The 19,093-nt window shown below is 40.7% G+C and overlaps 2 protein-coding genes across 3 annotated transcripts in view; one reads left to right on the top strand and one right to left on the bottom strand.

The window, feature by feature from the left end:
* cebpz (CCAAT enhancer binding protein zeta) overlaps nt 1-9,977 on the bottom strand; it is a 16,406-nt gene extending 6,429 nt beyond the window's left edge. For both annotated transcript variants that reach the window (XM_023394308.2, XM_087170423.1), the window contains exons 1-10: nt 9,760-9,977; nt 7,526-9,015; nt 7,150-7,384; nt 6,777-6,945; nt 6,539-6,627; nt 4,890-4,943; nt 4,607-4,709; nt 4,379-4,438; nt 4,198-4,264; nt 3,533-3,639 (exon numbers count right to left, since the gene is read on the bottom strand). In XM_023394308.2, coding sequence (XP_023250076.1) covers nt 3,533-3,639; nt 4,198-4,264; nt 4,379-4,438; nt 4,607-4,709; nt 4,890-4,943; nt 6,539-6,627; nt 6,777-6,945; nt 7,150-7,384; nt 7,526-9,015; nt 9,760-9,957 — 2,572 coding nt within the window. In that variant the 5' untranslated portion in view covers nt 9,958-9,977. The remainder of the gene's footprint in view (nt 1-3,532; nt 3,640-4,197; nt 4,265-4,378; nt 4,439-4,606; nt 4,710-4,889; nt 4,944-6,538; nt 6,628-6,776; nt 6,946-7,149; nt 7,385-7,525; nt 9,016-9,759) is intronic.
* A 692-nt stretch (nt 9,978-10,669) lies between these two features.
* Nucleotides 10,670-18,867, top strand: ndufaf7 (NADH:ubiquinone oxidoreductase complex assembly factor 7). Its single transcript, XM_023394309.2, has 10 exons — nt 10,670-11,040; nt 11,548-11,708; nt 11,822-11,902; nt 12,346-12,456; nt 13,431-13,644; nt 13,977-14,035; nt 14,572-14,685; nt 17,070-17,213; nt 17,809-17,982; nt 18,309-18,867. The coding sequence occupies exons 1-10, from the start codon at nt 10,974-10,976 to the stop codon at nt 18,528-18,530; spliced, it is 1,347 nt and encodes a 448-aa protein (XP_023250077.1). The 5' UTR covers nt 10,670-10,973; the 3' UTR covers nt 18,531-18,867.
* The last annotated feature ends 226 nt before the right edge of the window (nt 18,868-19,093 follow it).

Below are 19,093 nucleotides of genomic sequence, written 5' to 3'. Positions count from 1 at the left end.
GTAAGGCAAAAAAAAAAAAAAAACGCTCCTAGTAAACTAAGCCAAAAAAAAAAAAAAAGTCATAGCATAGTAAGGCAAAGAAAAAAAATGAAGTCATAATATAGTAAGGCAAAGAAAAAAGGACAAGAAAAAGTCATAGCATAGTAAGGCAAAGAAAAAAAATAAAGTCATAATATAGTAAGGCAAAGAAAAAGAGAGAAAAAAACAGGTATAGTAAGGCAAAAAAAAGACATAGTATAGTAAGGCAAAAAAAAAAAAAGTCATAGTATAGTAAGGCAAAAAAAAATAATATTTTAGTAAGGCCAAAAAAAAAGTAAGTCATAATATAGTAAGGCAAAGAAAAAGAGAGAAAAAAACAGGTCATAGTATAGTAAGGCAAAAAAAAAAAAGTCATAGTATAGTAAGGCAAAAAAAAAGTCATAGTATAGTAAGGCAAAAAAAAGTCATAGTATAGTAAGGCAAAAAAAAAAAACGTCATAGTATAGTAAGGCAAAGAAAAAAAAAGTCATAGTATAGTAAGGCAAAAAAAGAAAAGAAAAAGGCATAGTATAGTAAGGCCAAAAAAATACTGCATATCTGTCCGACCTCCTCCATGTTCCCACTCCCTCATATCCTCTTCCTCCACACACCTATCTGTCCCCTCCGCCCGTCTCACCACCATGGGGAGTAGAGCATTCAGCCGCTCTGCTCCCCGTCTCTGGAATCTACTACCACCCCAACTCAGAAATATCGATTCATTCCCCCATTTCAAATCACAACTCAAAACACATCTGTTTAAAACTGCCTTTTCAATCTGATGCCATTTGCTCAGTCACTTTTGTATTGTTTTTATTTTTATATTTCATTTTTATTGTTGCTTCTTCGCTGCACGGTGGTGCAGTGGTTAGCGCTGTCGCCGCACAGCAAGAAGGTTCCGGGTTCGAGTCCCGGCTCGGACGTGGGATCTTTCTGTGTGGAGTTTGCATGTTCTCCCCGTGCCAGTGTGGGTTCTCTCCGGGGATTCCGGCTTCCTCCCACAGTCCAGAGACATGCAAATGGGGACTAGGCTGATTGAATACTCTAAATTGACCATAGGTGTGGCTGTGAGTGTGAATGGTTGTCTGTCTCTATGTGTTTGCCCTGCGATGGACTGGCGACCTGTCCAGGCCTCTCGCCCGAAAAGATGCTGGGATAGGCTCCAGCCCCCCCGCGACCCTACTAGAGGATAAGCGGTAGAAAATGAATGGATGGATGTTGCTTCTTCTTAATGTGTTTTTAATCTCAATTTGTATAACTCTGTATAGTGTCCTTGAGTGCCAAGAAAGGCACCTTTAAATAAAATGTATTATTATTATTTATTATGTTTTTTGGACATGCTATGGAATACCTGAGGCCTGTTTAAACTGTCACCTCATTTAAATCAGGTCTTACAACATTACCATTTGCTGCAGCTTACCACTAAATTACATAATTATATATTACATATTATAACATCTTATGTCTTATCTTGAAGTACTCGTTTTCTAGTTTTAGTTTTTGTATTTAATGTGTTCTTTATGCAATTTCTGTCTGTTTTATGCAATGTCTTTAATATGCAATGTATATCGTTTTAATGTCTTATCACTGCAGAACCTCTTGTAAACGCTGTTATATGTATTGATGTAAGTGGTTGGTTAATAAATTCAGACAAAAGGACCTGGTGTGTGTGTGCGCGTTATTAAGGTTTTTTTTGACAATCTATGCTAAACATTATTTATACCTTACTATACTATGACCTTATATACTGTTGACTTTTTATGCCTTACCACACTATTACATTTCTATGACATATATACACAAATGCATACATACTAGCACACATACAGAAAATACGTACATACAGACTATCATACATACATACTACAATATGTCATAAAATGTTCTAGTATCGAAAGGCATTAAGACATACTTAATTATTATATCTTTATGACATACAAACATAAATCAATACATACATAATACCATATATACATACAGACGACCATATATACTTGCATACATCAATGCAGACTTCCACACATCATACATAATAAGACACATACATACATACTAACATGCTTGCTATAGTATGTCAAAAAACGTCAAGGCAAAAAAAGTCATGGTATAGTAAGGCATCAATAATGTCAAAAAACATAGTATAGTAAGGTGCCAAAAACGTAAAAAAAGTCATAGTATAGTAAGGCAGAAAAAAAAAAGGTCATAGTATAGTAAAGTAAAAAAATCATAAAAATATATATCATTATTATAGTCAGTAATAAAGTGTTAAAGTATAGCATGTGATAAAAATATCAGAAAAAAAGTCATAGTATAGTAAGGCAAAGAAAAACAGTCATAGTATAGTAAGGCCAAAAAAAAAGTCAATATAATAAGGCAAAAAAAAAAGTCATAATATAGTAAGGCAAAGAAAAAGAGAAAAAAAAATCATAGTATAGTAAGGCAAAGAAAAAAAAAAAAAAAGGTCATAGTATAGTAAGACAAAAAGAAAAAGTCATAGTATAGTAAAGTAAAAAAATCATAAAAAACATCATAGTATAGTTAGTAATAAAGTGTTAAAGTATAGTATGTGATCAAAATGTCAGAAAAAAAGTCAGTATAGTAAGGCAAAAACAAAAAAAAAGGTCATAGTATAGTAAGGCAAAAAAAAAGCTCCTAGTAAACTAAGCCAAAAAAAAAAAAAAAAGGTCATAGCATAGTAAGGCAAAGAAAAAAAGACAAAAAAAAGTCATAGTATAGTAAGGCAAAAAAAAAAAAAAAAGATCATAGTATAGTAAGGCAAGAAAAAGAGAAAAAAAAGGTCATAGTATAGTAAGGCAAAAAAAAAAAAAAGGTCATAGTATATGAAGCCAAAAAAAGAAAAAAAAAAAAAGGTCATAGTATATGAAGCCAAAAAAAGAAAAAAAAGCTCATAGTATTGTAAGGCAAAAAAAAAAAGCTCATAGTATAGTAAGGCAAAAAAAAAAGTCATAGTATAGTAAGGCAAAGAAAAAGAGAGAAAAAAAGGTCATAGTATAGTAAGGCAAAAAAAAAAAAGGTCATAGTATAGTAAGGCAAAGAAAAAGAGAGGAAAAAAAGGTCATAGTCTAGTAAGGAAAAAAAAAGTAAAAAAAAAAAAGGTCATAGTATATGAAGCGAAAAAAAAAAAGTCATAGTATAGTAAGAAAAAAAAAAAAAAAGTCATAGTATAGTAAGGCAAAGAAAAAGAAAAAGAAAAAAAAGTCATAGTTTAGTAAGGCAAAAAAAAAAAAGGTCATAGTAAAGTAAGGCAAAGAAAAATAGAAAAAAAAATCAGTATAGTAAGGTGAAAAAAAAAAGTCATAGTATAGTAAGGCAAAAAAAAAAAGTCATAGTATAGTAAGGCAAAAAAAAAAAAGTCATAGTATAGTCAGTAATAAAGTGTTAAAGTATAGCATGTGATAAAAATGTCAGAAAAAATGTCATAGTATAGTATGTCTAAACTATGCCATTTTTTTCTGACATACTGCACTGACATGCGACTCTTAAAAAGAAAACTTACCGAGTAGTTTCTCAAACTCGTCGTCGTCCACATCCTCCACGCTCTCATTATCGCCGTCTCCTCGCGGCCGCTGAACCTTCTTCTCCTGCTGACGTTTCTTGAAGAAGCTGTTGAGAAAATAAAAGATTACAAATTACAACAACAATAATAATAAGAACGGAAATAAACAAAACTGACACAAGACATTATTTTCAAAAATCTGAGCAAATACACGACAGAGCATCCGACACTAAAAGCTCCTTACTATGTTTTGTTTGTGGTGCTTTGATGAGGAAGAGGATTGTATTAATTAGTGGTAATTCTGTGTCTGTTTTTAATATAACCTGGGATAAAATTATAATCTATTTCAGTAACAAAAATAAAAAAGGCTCAAAACAAATTCAAGAAACAGCCTGTAAATGATTAAACAAAGCAAATAAAAATGTAAAACAGACGTAAAAATATCAATAATCAATAAAATCAAATCAATAATTATCAATACTCTACATCCTTGTGATTCTGTAATGAGCACATAATCAATTTTTCTGCCAAATGAACAAGAAACCTGTTGATAGAAATTTCCAGCTGCTGTGTTCTAATGATTTTTACATTTAATTTAACTTGAGAAATAAAATCTACAATTGATCGATCTTTTCTCCAAAGAAAAGAAAAGGTTTCTCACTCACCGATAGAAGAAGATTTCATCGACAGGGATCTGACTCTCCTCTTTAGACAGAAACTCCTCACAGTTCACTGACAAGAAAGTCGGAATCGATCACATCACTTACACAGCAACAGTCGGATCAATTTCTTTAACACAAACCTTCAAAAACAAGAGGAGAGAAGTGGAATTCTAGTTGAACTCACCTGGTAAAGAGTCGACAGGTAACCTCTGTTTTGGCCTCAACGCTGCAGCATCTGTGTTTTCTGAGAAATTTACATTAAATTTAAATTATTCCAAGCTTTGATTTAATTTTCATCTATTTAATGATTGTGTTTCTAGATGTGTCGGATGTTGAAATTATTCTGTAGCTGAACACTGATAAAACCAACAGTCGCCAATAAAATCACAAATAATAAATAATAATTTCTTACGTTTTCCCTTCAGCTGTTTGGGGTTTCTGAAGACGAATCGATCCAGGAAGCGGATCAGGGTGAAGTCCTGCAGAGGGTCACCGGAGTATTGGATGAAGCCTCCCTGTGGAAACAAAGATTAACACTAAGGAACAAGCAGCACAGAGCATCAGGCAGCAGCAGTGAATACTTGGTTTATAATAATATGACACCAAACACCTGAGACACAAGGTAAATGTTACTGATGCTCTTGTAATAAATAAAGAACAGTTTGACTTTCAGTATAAGAGATATTCACTTTTACCTGCAGGATTGTTTTTGCAAACAGCGACACTGAGGGATGGAAGTGCAGAGTGAGCTGCAGACACACAAACAGAAAGGTTCAGAAACTTGTCAACAATTGCCAGTGAACAAAATTTCAGCCTCTATTTTCCATTCTAGTCTAGGGTTTTTATTTTTTGCAAACATTTTGTTTTGACACTTTATTCTTATAAATATAAATGTATTTTAATGAAATCAAATTAATCAAATCAATATCAAAACAAGAAAAAGAAAATTAATTTAAAATATTTTTGATTTTAAAATTTTAATAATTTCAATATTTCATTTTTAACACTGACACACATGGATATTTATGGGTTTAAAAAAATCTGATGATACTCAGGCCAACAGTAAAAAAACAACATAAACACATTTGACAGTGTAAAAACCGACCTGTCAGCGCCCTCTGCTGGACAAACTAGGTAATGGACAATGTTCTGTTCACTTTACTGTTTCTTATCAGCTGCCGTACAAACTGATACGATACATGTAGAATAAAGTGATACAGGCTGAGATATTGTCCTGAGACTCCTGCTCTCATCTGAACTGAAACTTGTAAACAAAAAATAATGAATAAATAAATAATAAATTCTTGTTATTCCTATTTATTGTTTTATCTACATATACTGCCTGGCCAAAAAAAAGTTGCCACCTGGATTTAACTAAGCAAATAGGTACGAGCCTCCTATTGGATAATTACTGCATGGGTGATTATCTTTCAGCTGGCAACAAGTTATTTAACCACAACTGGTGCAATGAGTTGCTTCTCATTTCTTAAACAACCATGTTGAAAGACAAATCCCGTGGTCGTGGAAAAGATGTTTGAGACGGGTCAAATCACTGGCATGCATCAAGCAGAGAAAACATCTAAGGAGATTCCATCAATGGATTCTTTCTTCCCTGATGGCACGAGTATATTCCAAGATGACAAAGCCAGGATTCATCAGGCTCAGATTGTGAAAGAGTGGTTCAGGGAACATGAGACATCATTTTCACACATGGATCGGCCACCACAGAGTCCAGACTTTAACCCCGTTGAGACTCTTTGGGATGTGCTGGAGAAGGCTTTGCACAGCGGTCAGACTCCACCATCATCAATGCAAGATCTTGGTGAAAAATGAATGCAACACTGGATGGAAATAAATCTTGTGACATTGCAGAAGCTTATCGAAACAATGCCCCAGCGAATGCGAGTCGTAATCGCAGCTAGAGGCGGTCCAACGAAATATTAGAGTGTGTGACCTTTTTTTTTGGTGGCGACTTTTTTTTGGCCAGGCAGTGTATTATCTCGTTATAATTTTATTTTCTCCCCTCCATGTTCATCTTCTCTCATGTCTGTAAAGCAGTCTGTAAACTTGTTTTTGTTCTGTAAACATAAACAAAGATTTATTATTGTTGTTGTAATATTATAATAGGATATAATAGGATTTATTGCAGCATCTAACTACATGCTTTTATTTTGGCGATGTCTCTTGTAAAACATGTCATTCACCCTCTTAACAGTAAAATAATCTGTAATGAATCAGTCTTCTTCAGACCGGCCCGATCCCACCAGAATAAAAACTTCATCTACGAGTCGCTGTCTTTGTGTTTGTTGTGGTTTGTTTGTTTGTTTGTTTGTTTGTGTCTCACCCTCTGCAGCTCCCATAACGTGGAGTGGTCGGCGCCGCAGAATAACGGGTTTCTGTGCAGCGGGTCGTAGCTCTGCAGGCTCTTCCCTCCTGGAGGTAAACAGGAAGCAAAAATAAATCAGTATTAAACCACAACAACAACAACAACAACAACAACAACAACAACAACAACAACAACAACATGGGACGTGGCTGCGTAGTTTTTCTGCTCGTATCTGTTGTTTGAAATGTAAACAGACCTTCCAGGTTCTGGTGATGTACCCATGATGCCGTGGGTTTGGGCCCCTCTGCCTCTGCACTTGTTCCTTCCTCCAGTTTGTCAGCATCCACAAAGCGCTCCTCTTCATCATCATCATCGTCATCCTCCTTCTCTTCAGCGAGATCTTTGAACTCCTCCTCCTCTCCACCCTGACGAACAGGAACGTTAGAAACAAACTTTAACTGTACAGATTTTTAAAACGGGGAGTATGAGGAGATTATTAGTTTGTTTTAACAACATTTAAGACAAAAAATAAAAACTGATGACAATAATAGTGAAGTATAATTACTGTGTCTTAATAAAATAAAACACAATAACTTTTCCTCATGGATTTCTTGGTGCAGTTTTCTTACCCCGTCCTCCTGCAGCAGCAGCAGCTTCAGGCCCGGTTTGGCCTTCATGACCTCCGACACCAGGAAGAGCGCTCCGCAGCCGAAGCTGGCGTTCTGCTCGGCGCTGACCTGCAGCAGACGCTTCACGAAGGCTTTGACGCGCCGCAGCACGATGTCGGCCTTCAGCGACTTGTACAGCAGGTTGAGGAACATGCTCTGTCTGGAGGACGACGACAGACCGGGGTCCAACAACTTCCTGCGAAGAAGAAGAAGAAGAAGAAGAAGAAGAAGAAGAAGAAGAAGAAGAAGAAGAAAAGTCACCCTCAAATCCAGTTTCCTTCAGTTTGAGCTCGTTTGACAGGAAGACTTGTATATTTGTGTGGTGAGGTGGCGTTACCTGTACAGAGCCACGTAGTATCGGTCGGAGATGGTCTGCTGGGAGTCCATCACCTGGAACAGCAGCATGAGCGCCTGCACGGCCGTGTTGAACTTCACCAGATGAACCACTTTGAACAGCGTGTCCAGCTGCTCCTTCACCTTCTCGTCCCCGGCGGTGGCGTAGGGATACGCCCTGTTCACGCCCGCCAGCAGCACGCTCAGCATCTTCGACTCGATGTCCTTCTTCTTGACGCAGGCGCGGAAGAAGGAGAAGTAGATGGTGATGAGCTTGGCGGCGAGCTCGGCCTCGCTGTGGCTCAGCATCACCTGGCTGAGGAAGCAGACGGCGTAGTACTGCGCCTTCGCGCTGATGTTGGGCCGGAACATGAGCCGCTCCACCTCGCAGCACACCACCGCCTTCATGTTGGGGTGTTTGTGCAGCAGCGTCTCCAGCAGGTACGACGCCTTCGCCGCCGTCTTGTACTCGGGGTCTCCCAGCTTGTTGACCACCTGGATGAGCAGCGCTCTCTCCTGCTCCGGGCGGGTGCACAGCAGCTCGTGGGCGGTGGCCAGCGCCTTCGCCTTGGTCGCCGGCACCGTGTCGTGAGCCACCACGTCCAGAGCCGCCACGAACTCTGCCATGTGGTGCTTCAGCTGGTGCTCAAAGTACCAGAGGACGAGGCGGCGGTCACGGGCGTCGCGGTTGCCGCTGGCCTTCTCCTCCAGCTGATCGAACGGGTGCTGGGCGAAGGGGCGGAGCTTCCTGTTCTCCGGCAGCAGGTTGGACAGCAGCAGCTCTCGCAGCGTGTCCAGCGCCATCAGACCCATGCGCCGGCTGCCCTTCTTCTTCACCATGGACACCAGGTTCTCCACGTGCTCCAGCGTGTGCACCGGAGCGTCCTGGATTAGAACCGTCATGGCCGCCATCCTGTCTGCCAGAACGCCGGAGGACACGACCGTCTTCATCCAGGACGAGTTGGCTCCTTTCTGCAGGGTCTTCTTGCTCTTGTAGAGCTCCACCTCGGCCTCAAACAGCCGCTGGGCCAGCGTCTTGTACTGGGACACCAGTTGGGGATCCTGCGGCGCCGACGATCCCTCGGCGGTGTATTCCAGGTCGAACCACTTCCCTCCAGGTTTGATGAGCAGCACCTGCCGCTGCTGAAACTCAAACACGTTAGCGTTCTGTTTGGCCTTTTTCCCGGCGGTTACCTGCCCGTCTTTAGTCTTCTTGTTCGTCTGTTTGTTCTCCGCCGTCTGGTTGTTGTTTGCTCGTTCTTCTGCTGAAGCTTTCTTGGCTTTGACCTTCTTACTTTCCTTCTCGCCAGATTCTCCAGCGCCTTCGCCCTCCGGCTCGTCTGCAATGACCTGCTGTCCGGCCAACGCCCTGATGCCCAGTTTGGTGATGAACTTCTCCAGCTCGCCCTCCTCCAGATCGTCTATGGCGCCTTTCTTCCCTCCATCGACGATCTCGTTGGAGTCGTCCAGACCGGCGAGGAAGATGTAGTCGGCCTACGCACAGAGGAGAGAAGAAGAGCACAGGAAATCATTAGATGGATTAATAAACTCTGGAAGAGTGAGACTCTAGAACAGACACCTGAACATTACATTAGAATTATTATGACAAATGATTCAATCCCATTACCTTGTCAGAGTTTCATCAACATTTCAGTAAGATTTAGATTATAAACACTGAATTCATTAACCTGTCAACTTAATAAAGACTTTTGAAGACGTCACCTTTGGCTTTAAGGAATTGAGGTGGGCACTTTTCCCTGTTTTCGCACATTCCAAATAATAAATAATATGCAGTTTCAACCAACCTAAATCAGTTTCTGCATCAGATTACTTTTAATCATCTATTATGCAAAAACACTTTCTGCTTCCAGCTTCTCAAATATAAATGCTGCTTTTCTCTGATCAATATTGTTGAATCAGTTAATATAAATTAAGTATCAAAATACTTCCTAGTTGCAGCCCTTGTCATGTTGTCATTATTATGGATGAAAACGTCCATGCGGGAATTTCAATTAAATAATCCCAATTACATTAAAAAAAAAAACGACTTTACTTCATGTTTGTGTGCAAATTGCTTTAAAAATATTCGAATTATCAGCCACAAAAATGTAAATAAACTGCACTCCAGACATTTAAAACAGTGTGTAAAGTGTGTGGATGTGTGTTAACCGTCCAAAACACCCAGGTTAAATCAGAAAATAACCCTGTGTCGTTCTGAATGCAGAGGTTTCATCTCACCTGAGTTCCTCCGAGCCGTAAAACCTCCTCCAGACTGAACTCTTCTTCGTCTTTCTTCGCTCTGCCTTCACCTTCATCAGCGGCTGGTTCTTCATCCTCCTCTCCGCCACTGTTTTCAGCCTCCGGCTCATTTTCTTCGGGCTGAAAAGTCACTTTCGTGGCTTTGGATTTCTTGCGGTGCTTGTTTTTCGCTGCCATGCTTGCTACAGCGTGAGGAGCGTGACCCGGATCAAGAAGGCGACGTCACGTCAGCGTTTCCGAAAACGTCCCGTCATTTTCCGTACGTAACATTTTTATTTTATTTTAAATTACAATATGAATAGAGAAATTTATGCAGAATATTTTCCACGTTTGGTTTCATTTTAGTTTTAATGTTGGCAACTCGAAGAAACAGGCAAAAGTTCAGATTCAATCACATTTATTCTCCATACAACGTCACCCAGTCCATCCAATCAGAGGGTTTGTTGTTCCCGGATAGCGTCAAGTTAGCCGTTATAAGACTAAATGTTACAGGAAACGATCGAAATTTGTTTTCACAATAAAAGTAACAAATACAACTTCAGGCAAAGCTGCTTTTACCAGCGGTGGAATGGCCAATCAATACACATATATACAGTGTTATTGTATTATAATTAACGCATTAATGTGTAAACATTGCTTTAATATTGCAGCCGGTAAAGACACCGCTCGGTCGCTAAATCTCTAATACTAAACCACAGCTCATTAGGAGGCTGCATACATGATTTCTTATCTTGACTCATTGATGAATTAACCGGCAGATAAACGGGATACACACGATGATTCGTATTTGTCAGATTTGTTTAACACAAATTTAAAAATGTGGATTTTTTTTTCTTTTGGCCAATAAAGTATTTTATTGTGAAAGGTTACCCGGATGTTATATCTTTCGTTTCATCACCGTGTTCGTGTTTAGCTCTTGTACACGCAGTTTGTAGCTTCTCTCTACTTTGAATGACAGACATGAACAGATGAGCACATGTACATGTTTATCTTTCGTATCCGGAGCTAATTCATCCGCGCTTCTTTACGTCTTTAGCCGTTAACGCATTTGTAGCTAACGCGGCTAATGCTAACCGGCTGCCCGCTAATCCTGTCAGAGAGCAGAGGTGAAAGTTAGTGTTTACTTAACATCGGTCAAATAATGTCACCCAGTCAGATGTTATAGTTTTATATGTAGATGAACATACAGCAGAATGAGGGTTTTCCTTGGTGCTAAAACACGGCAGCTGCTCAGCAGAGGCTTCAGTCCGTCAGCAGCAAGTGAGTGTGAAATGTTTTTCATTTAAAAACGATGTAACTTGGATTTATGGACAAAAAGCTTTACGGAAGTGCTTAAAAAGTCAAAATATTACCCTGTCCAAATTTTTATAAAATCACTTTTGCATGCTGTGCAGCTTAAATAACATGTTATGTGAACTGATTATATTTTTATTAATTAATTTATTAATACATACAATATATATTATAACTATGTCCAGCCTGCATTCATACAAGCCATTACCAGTCATCATTACCAGGACCAGAGGGCTGCATACACATTTCCATATATATATGTTTTAAGTTTATTTTGTCAGACACCAAAATAAATTGAAAACACAATTCAAATTCTGAGAAAATGTCATTTAGAACACAGGTCAAAGTCACAGAGAGTATTTCATATACAACATATTGTCACAGGAAGTCAGTCTCCTGGAGGTAACGCATGTTATCTTGTGTGTTTTAATGATCCTGGACGTCTCACTCACTCTGTGTGTTTGTGTGTGACAGTGCGATGGCGAGCAGCTCAGACCAGACTCCTCTGCAGCTCTTCACCAGATGACGAAAAGCCCAGACCGTCCATGCTGCGCCACCTGACCTCCAAAATAAAAGCCACAGGTCCCATTCCAGTGGCCGAGTACATGAGGGAGGTGCTCACCAACCCTGTGACGGTAAGTGAGGACCACAAACCATGAATGTTTATATTTCAGTGAGACCATTTGTCTTTCTACCACCTGAACACAGTCACCATCCTTCACTCAGACGGGTTTCTTTTCTCTGTCAGGGTTATTATGTGAGGAACAACATGCTGGGACCGGAGGGAGATTTCATCACATCACCAGAAATCAGTCAGATATTCGGAGAGGTGAGGCCGGAAAAATTCAACCTGAAAGTGAGACTGTATAACATTTGAAACAAGTAATAATACAATCGTTCTTTTATTGATGAAAAGTTGAATTTTTGCTCGGTTCAACACACTCAGGATCAGAAACTGACATTACTGAAGTTCACTGACTTTATGACGGTTTAAAAAAACATTTTCCCAGCAGTTTATTGTTATTTTTGTTTAGTGTTAAATGTTTGTGAATATCAGCTGATTCAACTTCAACAAAGAAATGCAAAGTATTGTCAGCATTTGTGCGGCTGATTAATCAACATTAGTTGGTTTTTCATGTGATTGTTTCAGTTGTGAAAATCACCAGAAAGTTGTTGTAGCAGTCACAAAAAGACAGAACCAGGACACCAGGGAGAAAACTCTGACCATCCCCCGCTGCTGTCTGTGGTTTGACATGTTGTCCTCTGGTCCAGCTGCTCGGCGTGTGGATCGTCAGCGAGTGGATGGGAGCCGGAGGACCCAGACAGCTGCAGCTGGTCGAGCTCGGACCTGGAAAAGGATCGTTGGCCTGCGACGTCCTCAGAGTGAGAACTGAGTCGTCTTATTTAAAACAGCTCGACAACAACTCTTACAAACGGGTCGCAGTCGTCACATCAGATATTTGCCCAATGATATTTCCTGAGAGCTGTTGAACATGTTATCTCAACTGGACAATATCATATCATTAATAATAACCTTTATTTGTTGAGCAATTTTCATGATAAAAGATGAAACAGTTTCCAGTGATGCAAGATGAAAGAAATGATAAAAACAGGATTAAAACTAAATAAAGAATCTAATAAAACCAGGATTTTAGATTTAACAGGTCTGACTCTGTCCCGCTTTAGACAAGAGGTCTGTTATCTGTTATATGATACTGAAAGGTCATAAATGTAACTGGGACAAAAGGACACGACGAGCCTTAAAAGACACATACTGGGATCCAGTGTAAAGGAGCAGAGACAGGAGTGATGAGTTCCCGCCTCTCGCTCCTGGTTTAGAGTCTGGCAGCTTCAGTCCTCGACAGTTTCTGGTTTCTGGCTGAGACGAGTTAAAGCAACGTGTCGCTGCAGAGTGAGAACTGACGTTTGGATGAAGATGGAGTTTGTTTGTTTCTAATTAAAACATTATTTTAGACTTGGCAACTAAATCTTAATTTATATACAACACAAATGTCTCATTGAAGCTCGGTGAGGAGGGAAACACCAAATCAGTAATAAACAATACTACTGAATAATTTTAAAGATTTTAAACACAGTTACATTTAAGAAATCCAGAACATTCATCTTATATTTTTTTTTTCTTTATTTTTATTATTTGCCTGTATTTTTTTATTTTGTAAACTTATTTCTTTATAAAGCCTTAATTAAAAAAAGAATAGAATAGAATAAAATTAATGTAATTGTTCCGTTTCTTTTCCTGGTGTTAATAATCATTAAAGACACAGCTGCATCATCACCATGTGGTGCTTTAGAAACATCTGTATGAAGACGCCCCCCCCTCCTCTCTCTCTCTGCAGGTGTTCAGTCAGCTGAGGTCAATGCTGGGTCAGGTTTCCGTGTCGCTCCACCTGGTCGAGGTGAGTCCGGCGCTGAGTCGGCTGCAGGCCCACAACCTGACCGGGACCCGCAGCCAGGAGGCGGACGCCGAGGACGAGCCGGTGTACCGCCGCGGGGAGACTGCAGCCGGTCTGCCGGTGTCCTGGTACCGCCGCTTAGACGACGTCCCCCCAGGTCAGAAGAATCACTGCTGCACATCTTTGTGAATTCAGATCAAATCATCAAATCATCAAATCATCACATCTGCAGCAGTTCAAATCACAACGTTTCATATCATCAGATCCAAGTATTTGTGTGAATGTTCTAATTCCAACTGTTTAAAATAACGACCTTTACTAAATATGAGCTGGTACGTTAAATAATTACGTCTCAGGTGTCTTGACATTTTATTTCCTGTGTGTGAGAGTGGAGGAACAAAACTCTTCCTGTGCGTGTTTTTATTACAACACTAATGAAATAAATGATTAATTATTATTATTTATGTAACAGCTGGTTTCTCTCCTCAGGTTTCAGCATCTTTCTGGCTCACGAGTTCTTCGACGCTCTGCCCGTCCACAAGTTTCAGGTGAAGTGTAAAGAAACTGTGTGAAGAGTTTCACACGTGATTTCATCTCTTTTTCTTTCTTCACACGTTTGTAGAAAAATGAAAGAAACCGTTTCACTCATCTCTGCGTCTCTGGACGTGAGACAGTCAGAGTTCATGTGTCTTCACCAGCAGGCGGCGCTCAAGAGACAGAAAACAGGAACCACATCTGGAGAAATGACATGATATAGTTTCTGAACATCTGACCGGTCTCATTTCACACTGACCAGAACCAAACATCTGTTTCCAGATGTGACACTTCCTGCTTTATCTCACTAAGAATTAAGTGTTAAATCTCGTAATAAACCTGTAGATATAAAGAGATTCTTCTCGTTTCTGTTCGTCTTTAAACTCGTTTTTATATTAATTAATTTAAAGATAATCGTCCAGCAGAAGAAAAACTACTGTCTCACATTTATATTTGGACACTTGTCACTCTGTCTGACTGTGTGTGTGTGTGTGTGTGTGTGTGTGTGTGTGTGTGTGTGTGTGTGTGTGTGTGTGTGTGTGTTGGACAGAGGACGGAGAAAGGCTGGAGGGAGGTGATGGTGGACATCGACCCGGAGAAGCCGGACCAGCTGAGGTTCGTCATAACGCCGTCTCCCTCCCTGGCCTCGTCCACGCTCGTACAGGTGAGTGCCAAATACACGATGTCGGTTTAAATGTTTTCTGTCTGATGATAAAAATATTTAGGGAAAGGAATTCATTTCTTAAATTCATCAATACGTCGGTTGGAAGAACGAGTCACAAAGTATCAAATGAAAAATCCTCCATTAAAACTAAAAGTCCTGCGTTCATGATTCTGTTTCCAGCAGCGTGTGACTGATTTTCTGTATGACGTTATTAGATGAATTAATAATGCAGCCATGTCACTGTATTCTTGTTCAGCGGTTCCCAACATGGGGATCGGGCCCCCACGAAGGGTCACCAGATGAATCAGAGTCGTGAGATGATTAATGAGGGAAGAAAGAAGAACTGGATCCTTCTCTTTCTGCACGTGGTCACAGGAAACTACTGGTTTAAACTTTAGCGTCGTAATGTGTTTTATAAGATTATCAAACTAACTAGTAACTTTCCCTGTGAGCAGCATTATTAAGTAAAAACACTGGAGTACATGTACCTCTAAATGTGACTCAGAGTATGATACTTAATGAAATCTACCTGGTTAATTTCCATCAATGTGTAACAGGTGTAATATTTAATTTACACTGACGAGGTCAGATGTTTTATCATCAGTGATGAGCGGAGTTTATAATGTTGTGAAGACAATATGAAGCAGACAGGACTCCTGCAGCTGGATGTTGCAGGAAACGAGTCTCTTCAGGCTTTTTAATTGTTCTGATTAATGGTTGATGTCAAACAAAAAGTCTGAGCCACGTCTGTGACGTCTGGAATAACGTCTCGTCCTCAGGCCGAAGATATTCAGGTCACGCTGATATAAAACACTGAAGAATACTTGGCATTTTTCTCAAACAGTTCACGATGAAACTGAACTTTCTGTGTATTGACGAACTCTCCCAGCATGAAGTCTGTCTCCAGACGTCGCCTCGGCTCTTCAGATGTTCTTCTACAAAAATGTGACAAATCTGTGGAAAAAAAAAAATCTATTCAGGTTTTTCTTTGTGGATCTCTGTATTCAGACCGTTTCTCCCGACACGTTATCGCTGCGTTCCACTGTGTAGATGGAAAATAACTGCACTGAAGTACAGAGAAACGTCCTTGAAGTACAGTAGAGAACGGTGGGTGGACATCTGAAGAGAAGAGCCACATACAGAGCTGCAAGTCTAAATGTGGGGGCTGTGGAAGCTCTGGAGGTTTAGGTTAATTTGAGAGGAGTTATAAGAGTTTGATTATTTCCACTTTAAAGCGCAGACTGGAGAACGTCTTTAATCTTTGAAACAGTGGAAATGAAATCCTCACACACGCTCTCAGAGGGTTGTTTTATTGCCTCCATCTGGTTTTTATTGCCCACATTTATGCCCTCCATACATCCACAGCCGGTTTGATTTGGCCACTCTGGCTCAGTTCAGTCTCTTTGAACATGCTGCCAGAGGCCTGACATCATCATCATCATCATCATCATCAGGCTGTTTGGATGAAGAAGGGCTGGAGCTCGGCCTCAGCCTAGAGAAAAAGGAGGATTCGTCTTTCACTGAGTTTAAAACTCAAGCAGTGATGAGATTGTGATGTGGCAACTAAAAGACTTAAAGAGGAGCTCCTTGAAAAGCTGATGATGATGCATTTAACTGGGGCTGTAAGTGTCCGCTGTATTTTCAGAAACACTCGAGGTCGGGAGCCGCTCAGCATCAGTTGGTGGGTTAAAGCTCCTCCAGTGTAAAGGTCTGTGTCCATGTGTAGTGTGATTATAGATCAGCTCTAGCTTCTATATTAATACTGTGAAAGTATCAAAGCCTCAGTCCACAGAGAAATGCACACAGCCTGTATTCAGAAACTGAGCCTTAAAACCAGCCGTCAGGACTTCTGGAACTTTGTGATGTCACAACAAAGCAGTCACCAAGCCCCGCCCACCTGGACCCACCATCCAAACCTTGTAGGATTTGGTCTCTCTGAGTGTTTTACCTGAATTCTGCTTTATTTTTATTGGATCAGTCAGAAAACAGAGAGAAGCCTGAGAGAGGAGATGTAAAACTACACTGAGATGGTTTTTGTATCTTCTGATGGATCAACACTTCAAATAAAACAAAGAAGAAGAAAATATAGAGCTTTAAAGTTTTAGATTTCACTTACAAAAGGTCTGACATAATTAACTATTAAGAATTAATTAGTTAATTAATATAAGACTTTAACATCTTCTCTTTCCTGCTGGAGACAGAAAATTGTGTTTAACAGATTAGAACCAGAGAATGTTTTTGGATTTTGCCTGATAAATAACAAATAATCGATCACCAGAATTTTATCACTGAAAATATTCAGTCCACCTTAAAAAGATGGAAACCTGACTGTAATTTATTATTGATTAAGTTAATGTGTGTGTGTGTGTGTGTGTGTGTGTCAGGCAGATGAACGGCGGGATCATGTGGAGGTGTGTGCGGAGGGCGGGGTCATCGTCCAGCAGCTGGCCCGGCGGATCGTAGAGCACGGAGGAGCGGCGCTGATCGCCGACTACGGCCACGACGGAACCAAGACGGACACGTTCAGAGTACGACACCGATTTTAAATATTATTGTAAAAAAGAAGCAACAGCCGACTCTTTAGAAAACATTTCTTCTTCTGCTGTTTGATTTGTGCATCCTTTAACTTCCGTCCTGTTGTAATCCCCGTGTCTCTGTGAGACGCAGTCGTCTGTCCCGTCAGATACAGTCGAAGGAAACAGATGCAGGAAGCAGCGAAGCTCCGCTGCTGCAGGCGGAGGGAAACCGGGGTCGACGGGCTCATCGCTCCTCTTCCCCTCTCTCTCCACCTCTCTCTCCACCTCTCTCTCCACCTCTCTCACATTTTCATTTTCACATCATAAGTTTTTTTATTCCTCAGAGCCGGAGGCCATTTTGTTTTCAGGTTGTCCGTCTCATTCTCATGGTCACGATATCTCCGTTACACCTCGATGGAACTTCCTGTCATTTGGCACAAATGTTCACTAGGACTCAAGGAAGAACTGATTAGAGTTTGATGGCTAAAAGTCAAAGGTCAAATGTCACGGTGACCTCACAAAACACTTTTTAACTATTACTCAAGACTTCACAGCAATGATAATAAAATTTCACACAAATGTTTTTGTTTTACTTGCTCTTCGTCAGGGTTTTAAAGGTCACCAGCTCCATGACGTCCTGGCCTCCCCCGGCTCGGCTGACCTCACCGCTGACGTGGACTTCAGCTACCTGCGGAGGATGGCTGGAGAGGGCGTGGCCTGTCTGGGACCTGTCACTCAGAGGACGTTCCTGAAGAACATGGGCATCGACACACGAATGCAAGTGAGTCTGATGATACAGGAAGTGCTTTGACTCATTGAGCTCAATGATTTGTTTCTACACCAGGTCAGTGTGAAAAGTTATTACATATCAGTATTTAGTATCTGTATAGTATTAGTATTTTCATTACTGAGACTGAAACATACAATAAATCTGCAATAAAACCAAAACAAGGAGCTAAAAGAGGCTGAAAAGCTCCGTACAGGTGGGTGACACGTTTCACATTACATAGAGACATGTATTGTCAATGTAATAATATTGATTAGTGGAGCTTTAAAGTTGTGATCCTCACCTTCAGAGGTTTAAACTCCGCCTGTGGTTCTCTGCAGGTTCTGCTGAGGAACTGCAGCGACCCGTCCAGCAGGAAGCAGCTGATCAGCAGCTACGACATGCTGACCAACCCCGCCAAGATGGGCGAGCGCTTCCACTTCTTCAGCCTGCTGCACCACAGCCGCCTCGCCAAACCCAAGAGGACGGAGGGGCTGAAGCTGGAGAAGAAGAGCCCGGCGCCGCTGCCGGTGGGCGGGTTCACCGAGCTCAGCTTCTCCTGAGGGACCTTCATCAGAGACGTCTGGAGAACTGGAAACTTGTCTGGTGAAGTGAGGCGGCGGGGACGGACATTGAGGGAAGACTGAGGATCATGTTAATGAGACAAACTGTTTTTACAGCTGATATTTAAACATGTACGTTATTCAACAGGTGGACGACGCCGTCTCTCTTTAATTTAAAGAACAGGAAGTGAAATGTTGCAGCAGTCGAGCAGGTTTTCTGTCCGACATGATTTGAAGTAAAAGTATGTAAGTAGTACGTAAGTTCTCCTGAAGTCAGTTGTAAAAGTATTTTAAAGTATAAAAGTAAGAAAATAAAAAAACTGTGTTTTTTGTTTAATTGGTGAACACACTCGTCCAGTGACACCTGATGGAGCGACCGGAGTTAACCGTGAGGTCAAAGGTCGTCCCGCTGCAGGAGGATCTTTTTCTGCCTCTGTCCACATCTTGAAGCAGTTTAGCCGAGTGGCGGCCATTCTTCACATCGAGCCCCACCGCTCCTCCGGTAGCAATTAAAAGATTCAGTTACACATGTGGGGGGTGTGGAGGGAGGTGGGGGGGGGGGG

This window comes from Seriola lalandi, unplaced genomic scaffold (genome assembly GCF_002814215.2).
Source record: "Seriola lalandi dorsalis isolate HSWRI2012SDOR001 ecotype SW California unplaced genomic scaffold, Sedor1 jcf7180002054947, whole genome shotgun sequence".
NCBI classification, from domain to species: Eukaryota; Metazoa; Chordata; class Actinopteri; order Carangiformes; family Carangidae; genus Seriola; species Seriola lalandi.
This window is presented reverse-complemented; position numbering and strand designations above follow the sequence as displayed.